At 42.2% G+C, this 7,947-nt stretch overlaps 1 protein-coding gene across 1 annotated transcript; it reads right to left on the reverse strand.

The window, feature by feature from the left end:
* Positions 1 to 1,390: 1,390 nt before the first annotated feature.
* LOC109916238 (somatostatin receptor type 5-like) lies at positions 1,391 to 4,722 on the reverse strand. Its single transcript, XM_020515952.2, has 2 exons — positions 4,624 to 4,722; positions 1,391 to 2,554 (listed from the first exon to the last, which is right to left on the reverse strand). Exons 1-2 carry the CDS (start codon positions 4,720 to 4,722, stop codon positions 1,391 to 1,393), a joined length of 1,263 nt encoding a protein of 420 aa, XP_020371541.2.
* Positions 4,723 to 7,947: the final 3,225 nt, after the last annotated feature.

Below are 7,947 nucleotides of genomic sequence, written 5' to 3' on the forward strand. Positions count from 1 at the left end.
ATCAGGAGGAACAAGGTGAAGCCCATCATGTTTACTTGGCTTGGGCCCTGGGCAGCGAGAGTGGGCATCTTACTCAAAAGTCCCCTTTTCCACAATGGGCACCCCACTCCCTCTCTCAAAGTGTGCCACCCCTCTGTGGAGGCTGTCACCCCAATGCCAACACCCCCAGCCTCTCCATCGAGGCCCACAATCCTCTGCCCCTCTCCCTTGGGCCTCACCTCCCTTCCTGGCCAGGAAAGCCCCAGCCCCATCCTGATCTCTGGGGACCCTCCCCTGGCCACTGGAGCTGCCAAGGCTGAGGCAGAGTGTGTGCCAGAAGTCCTGCCACTGACACTTTTCGGAGCATTAAATGGCATGGCGCAGGGGTCTGTGATCCGTGGAGATTCCATCTCTGCCGTGCCTTCAGTTGGTGGGGCAAAAATTTCTGTCATCTGAAAAATCCTGCCCAAGTGGCACAAGGTACAGTAGGCTTTGCAGCCAAGACCCCCATTCCCTTTACAACATTCCCACCCACTTGGTAACATCTAATTGAGGTCTAATATGGGATGAATGGGATATAAATCCTCCCCCACTTTACTCTTACCCTTCCTTTAAAAGAGCTCAATCCAGTTGCATCACTTTTTATTTTCACTTCCCACGCTAGCATTCTCCACTTGGAATTCCGAATAGCTTCGTACTCAAGTCCCACATCCCTGGATTGTGATTGCCAAACTTTCAGAACCTGAAGAGCTCTTAAGAGGAGAAAGCCGCTCACTTAGCAATGCCAGGTTTAAACTCACACACTGGAGGTGAAAGAGCAGTTTTACAGCATTGTGCCATTCAGCATCTATACTACTACACTGCACAATCAAACAGTAGTAAAGGAAAACATACACACAGTACAACTCAGCTGTAATTTTGTTTCAAGATAATGGCTGTCCTCACATAAAAATGTAAGTGTTAAGTCAATGATTTCTTACCATGAGATGCATTTTGCAAAGGCTTTTGTAAACAAAATCACTAACCCAATGGGGCTGATTGATTCATTAGACTTGTACCACCAGAAATGAAATGCAGACCACTTATTTTATGTGGGGAGTGTAACTCCTCCCATATGTATGTTTAAAGAGAGCCCCCAACTTTCAAAGTCTACGCCTTCCTTCTTTACCAAAGAGCAACTGTACACACACACACACACACACACACACACACACACACACACACACACATCTTAAATAAACACGGAGGACCACCAACAATTGCAGTTAACACTCACATTTAGCCCAAAGTGAGCTCTGGACCTTTAAAAGATTTTGCAGTGCTCCCCACAAGCACTTGGCCAACTACCAAGCAGTGGAGAGCACTTTGTCAGAACTCATGAGCATCACTAAGTGTGACTGGGGCACCTTCCTTAAATCTGACTCGTTTGCATGCAGCCATTTGGTTCAGCCAATCTCTGTGTCATACACGTATCTGGAAATCGACTCTTCTCTTGCTTCTGTTCAGTTGTATCTTCGATGCCATTGGACTTGCATGAGCACAGAACTTTCTGGAAACTCTTCTTGAAGTTGTCGGACAGAAACCCATAGAGTACAGGATTGGCGCAACTGTTGGCATAGGAGAGGACCACCACAAAGAAATATATTCCCACAGAAACAGGTTCCTCTGGCAAGGTGGAAATTTGATTAACAATATTCAGGATGTAAAATGGGAGCCAGCAAATCACAAATACAACTACAATGACAATCACCATTCTGGTAACCTTTCTCTCAGACTTTCTTCGTTTGGTTGATCCAACACGTAAACCAGAAGACTTAACTTTGATTATAATCAGCAGGTAACAGAGGCATATTATTAACAGTGGGCCAAAGAAGCCCAGAACTGCTGTGTATATGATAAAGGCTGCACCCCAAACTGACTTGGGCTCTGGCCAGTTAATGTTGCAAGTGTTAATATCAGTTTGGACCTCAGAGTATATGATAACCGGAAGAACAACCACAATGGATGATATCCACACAGAGGCATTGATCATCTTGGCAATCCGAGGACAACGCCATTTGGTGGATCTGATAGGATGCACCACCGCAAGGTAGCGATCAATGCTCATTACGGTCAGGCAGAAGATGCTGGTGAACTGGTTGATGCCATCGACAGTCAGGACCAGCCTGCACATGAAGGATCCAAATGGCCAATAGCTCAAGGCATTTTGAGCAGCAATAAAGGGCAGTCCAAGCATAAAGAGTTCATCAGCCACAGCTAGGTTCAGGATATAGATATTGGTCACTGTCTTCATTTTGGCATAGCATACAACAACATAGATAACTAGAGTATTCCCACTGAGACCTACTACACAAACAATGAAATAAATTACAGGAAGCACAATGGTGTGAACGCTAGACATGAATGGCTCTCCGTGCGTCCCGTTATGGGATTCATTCCTGAATGCCGATCCATTGCTCTTCTCTGTGCTTTGTTCCCAGAGAGGGACAGTGGATATCTTTAGAGGCTCCATCTCTTGCAGTGTAGTCCTCAAGGTTTCACTCTGGACAAAATTGTACCTATGTCCAATGTTCCCCTAGGAAAAGAATTAAAGGAAATGTTGAAGGTTTGAAAGAGTAGGTAGAGAAAAAAAAAATCCCTCTTCAGGACAAGGTAAGACATAGATCTAATTGATGAAATAGGCTCAACTCATTGAATGGCCGATATAAGAATTTTCCATTTGTAAAATGTTAAAGTGACATGTGTTTAATTCAATCCATACAGGATGTTGATTCAGCATGTAAGGCAGAGATGGCAAAGCTCCACAAATCTATATCAAGTCTTCCTGGTGTTCAAAACATGCAATGCCTTTTGTTTTAATGGTGGGGGGTTTTGTAAGATTTTGGTGATCTAAACCTGGGGAAATGGTAGGTGACTTGTGACATTTAACTCTCCGGGAGAGAGGAAGAGATTGATCGGGAATGAAATACCACTCCTGTCAAGTGATTGATTGCAAAACACATATCTTTAAACTAACCACATGGGGAGCAGAGGTCACTCTGCTGTCAGTTAAATCTTTATGTTCTGAACTGTATTCCTCATGTTGCATTCTGTTCATTCTCACAGTTTCCGGAGTTTCTTCGTGGAATCCTGCACGTGTCCATTTTACGAGGTTGGACACAATAGGATAACATTGGCAACCTCATCAACAATGACTCATGGAATCAAAACACTCTTGAGTCTTTACATTTTGGGTCAAGGTCATTGCCACACCCTTGAGTACAATACCTGGAGGCGAAAGCGCCAGTGCTGGAATGAGGCAATGCTGTACAATCTGAGATGCTGCCTTTCAAATTTGCTGTTAAACTGAGATCCTGAGTACTGAGACATGTAAAAGATACCATATATTGAAACAATATACGAGTGTAAATAGATCCAGGAGTCCAACTGCCTCCAGAGGGAAGTTGATAAATTCTCCCTGGAACAGGACGAGGGAGTCAAACTCAACTTTCAATTTGCCCATTGACACAGTTTACAGTGCTTGGGTTTAGCATTGATGAGAAGATCAAATCACGGGTATGAAATCTCTATGGTGTTGATCTAGAGATGACATTCCATCCTGTACATTCCATGATGTTGATGGATAATGATTCCCAATGAGGAATTAATGATTCCGACAGTGATTTAATTTTCAATAAATTAGCAATCATTACTGAGAATCTCTGAAGGCAGCAGTAAAGTAATCTGATCATTAGCTTATTTTTCTACTCATAACATTGTTTTAATCAGGAAATATCGTTATGAATAATTCAATACATGTAGCAAGTCTGTATGATTATCAATGGATCTGTCTAAAACAATGGGTCACTGTTTTGAACCGAATGAACCAGATATTATGGTTTTTAACCACTTCCGAAGTAATGAGGCAAAAGTGGGCCAATTGCCTGAACACCTCAGTCCACTCCCTGCTTGTCTTTACCTGCAATTGAAATTCACTGCACATTGCTGGTGTGTCTCTTAACATGATGGGGCATGGTTTTAATCTCATCCCTTTTGAGAAGGTTGCACATGAGATTTGCCAGACTAACACCAGAAATGAGGGGGCTTCAGTTACATGGAAAGACTGAAGGAAAACACTTGGTTCTACTTCCAGCAGGGAAGCACATTGAGAAACTGGTGTTTTTACTGGTGAGTAACTAAAGGGCAGAAGTTTAAGGGGACCTGAGGAGAATCTTTTGAATGCAGTGGATTGTTAAGATCTGGAATGCATGACCTTACTAAATAATAGTAACAGACCCAACAGAGAATTGGATATATGTTTGAAGGGGATCAATTTTCAAGCCTATGGGGTTGTACTTGGGGAGAGGGACTCCTTCAAACAGCCAGCACTGGCCCGATGGATCAAATAGTCTTTACTGTAACTGATTGTCTATCATTCATTTTTGGAAAATAAGACAATAAGATATAAAAATGCTTCATATTTCAGTATGGTTGAGTGACTCATGTAAATTAGACCTGAAGATTTCTCAACTGTATTGAATGGCAACTGTGTGATGCCTATCTGGTTTGGATAGAAGATTTTGTCACTCTGGGCGTGCAGGAGAGTGGGGACCCGAAGACGATCTATTTCCTGGGGCTCTAAATGTTTTAACTCCTCATTCTCACTTTAAATTGTGCCTGCTGATATCTGAACTCGTCGTCAAACTGAGAGAAAGTAACTGAGACAAAGGACTTGGAATTACTGTTATGTCTCATCATTTTCATGGCACTAGATTTGATTCTTCGTCCTTAATGCTGCCTGATAAAACAGATTTGTTGGAAACCTTGCCATTTATATCAAAAAAATCTGAAAATCAATGGAAAGAAAAAAAAGTTTGTATTTATGTAACTGCTTCCATGACCTCAGGATGTCCCAACATGCTTTACGCACAATAAAGTGCTTTTAGAAATGTAGTCAGGGTTTCAACATAGGAAATGCACCAGCCAGTTTGTACACAAGGAATTTTCAAACATAGCATTGAGGGCAGGGAGCAAACACTTGTTTTAGCTTTGAGGAAGAGTCACTGGACCTAAAACATTAATTGCTTTCTCTCCATAGATGCTGCCAGATCTGCTGAGTCTCTCTAGCAATTTTTGCACTTGTTTCAGTGATGTGTTGGTTGGAAGGCAAGTATCAGTCAGAACACTAGGAGAAACTCCCCTGATCATCTGTGAAATGGCACTATGGGATCTTTCACCTCCACCTGAGTGGGCAGACTAAGCCTCAGTTTAATGGGCAGTACCCCTGACAGCGAGTGCAATGTTCTCTGAGTAATTATGATGTGGAGTTGCCTGTGTTGGTCTGGGATGGACAAAGTCAGAAGTCACACGACACCAGGTTATAGTCAATGGGTTTATTTGAAATCACAAGCTTTCGGAGCGCTGCTTTAACAGCTGACGAAGCAGGAGTACTCTAAAAGCTTGTGGTTTCAAATAAACCTGTTGAACTATAACCTGGTGTCATGTGACTTCTGACTCTTCAGTAATTCAGGGAGATTCATGCTCACATCCCCTGGGGTGGGATCAGATCGCACAACCTTCTGATTCAGAGACAAGTGTGCTACCAAAGGAACCACAGCCAGAATTCAACATGTGAATCACTGGTGGGCCATTCAGCCCCTTTAGGTTCCTCTCCTATTCAAAACGATAATGGCTGATCTGACTGTAATCTTAATTCCACATTGCCACCTCCCCCCGATAACCTTTCACCCCCTTACTTAACAAGAATCTACCCCTTTCTGCCTCAGAACTATTTAAAGATCTGCTTTCACCACCTTTTCAGGAAGAGAGTTCCAAAGACCCATGACCCTCTGAGAGAAAAGACTTCAACTCCCTGTTTTAAATGGACAACCCCTGATCTTTTAAACAGAGACCCTGGTTCAGGATTCTCACATAAACATCCTAACCACATCCATTCCGGCAAGTTCCCTGAGGATTTTATATGTTTCAATCAAGTCATCTCTTACTCTCCTGAAGGTACAAGGTTAGCTTGTCTAACCTTTCCTCAGAAAACAGCCAGCTTATTCCCGGTAGGAGTCTGGCAAACCTTCTCTGAATTCCCTCCAACATTTTTACATCCTTCCTTATTTAAGGTGACCAATACTGCACACAGTACTCCATTAATCGATTACTCAATTAATAACTTACCAGGCTTATCGAACAAAGAGTAAGAGGTGTGAAGGGGCACTGTATAGCATCTCTTGATTAAGCTTCAACTGTACCTCACTGCATTCCAGGGGATTCCTTACACATTAAACTTTGACAGCTCATATTTCTGCTGCTTGAAGGTATACAAATCGGGTTTGTCCTTGGTGTGTGCATAATGTCTAAATCTCTATGCATGACAAACTTCATAATAATGGATTGCTCAGTCACTATGTTCAGACGTTATTAAACACAGAGATGTCACTTTTCAGTTGAAATATTAAATTGAGACTCCCACCTGCCCTCTCAAATGGACGTGCAAGATCTGCTTGAGGGGTGACCTAATAGAGATTTATAAAATTATGAGGGGCATTGATAAGGTGAATAGCCAAGGGCCTTTTCCCCAGGGTGGCAGAGTTCAAAACTAAGGGGCATACTTTTGGTGAGAGCAGAAAGTTTTAAGAAGGACGTGAGGGACAACTTTTTACACAGAGAGTGGTTCACGTGTGGAATAAACTGCCAGAGGAAGTGCTGGATGCAGGTCCAGTTACACCATTCAAAAGACATTTGAATGGAAACATGAAGAGGAAATGTTTGGAGGGATATGGGCCAGGAGCAGGAAGGTGGGACTAGTTTAGTTTGGGATTATGTTCGACACGTACTGGTAGGGCTGAAGGGTCTGTTTCCGTGCTGTATGACCCTATGACTGTAGGTCTCTTAGTGCAGAGATGTTCGCTCAAGTGTCCTGACAAATAGGTACCTCTCAAGCCACATTGCAGACACAATGTTTTTAGCCATTATGACATTACTGTTTGCAGGAGCTTCCTGAATACAAATTTACTAATGTCTCTTTTCTAGATTACAACAGTGGCTACGCTTCAAAAATACTCCTTTGTCATTTCAGACATCCTAGATTCATATATCAAAGCAAACTTTCTCTTTCTTTGCAAGGCTTACTTAATAAGTAATATTAAGATAATAGCAATGACCTCAGTGTTAAAAACGGGAAAACTGATCAGAATCTTGCTCCTGACAAATGAGCAATGTTCCCTTTGAGAATTGCATGTGCGGAGGTATCAAGTAGATGATATCTGGACTGAGTACACTAATCTGTCAGCACTCACTGTCCAAGGAATGGGTTGCCTTGGTTTACCAGAAGGCTGCTGGTGTCCAAAAGGAAACAAAAACAACATAAGTTATTCCACTTCTAATAGGCAGTCTGCTTTAATATTGCTCTACCAATGCTAACCCACGGGACTTGACATAATAGGGTAACCAAAGGCAACAATTCTTGAATTGCGTTGAGATAAACAGAAAGAATGTCAGTAATCAGTTAAACACCCAAAGAATTGAAGCAATACTCAGCAAATTGTGAATAATTTTGACATTGTCAATGAACATGGGAATAAGTGGTGAAATTGATACTGTCAAATTATTGTCTGAAGATAAAATGATCCATTGTTGGTAGAAGGCATAGTGACTGCAAAACCAGTCTGAGTTGCTCCATGCCATACTTACAGTCCCACTCAAATGTGATAAACAGCAGATAAGGACATTCAAGCTTGAAATATCAGTATCACAAAAGTGTTACACTTATCAAACCATTCCTTTGTCTCCCCTTTTACATGTTTCATTTTAAAACATTGACAGAGATGAATGCCGAGTCACTTTCTTGTGCACCAGGTGTTGATGTAAAATTCAAAAGTGGACTTTACACTTGGAAAAGTGCTGGTGTATCTCCACCACTGGCTCACCAAATCAAACCAAGCTGACAGGAGGAAATTATCTTTTCTCTGCTGACCAGTA

Source organism: Rhincodon typus, chromosome 21 (assembly GCF_021869965.1).
Source record: "Rhincodon typus isolate 14 chromosome 21, sRhiTyp1.1, whole genome shotgun sequence".
Classification (NCBI taxonomy): domain Eukaryota; kingdom Metazoa; phylum Chordata; class Chondrichthyes; order Orectolobiformes; family Rhincodontidae; genus Rhincodon; species Rhincodon typus.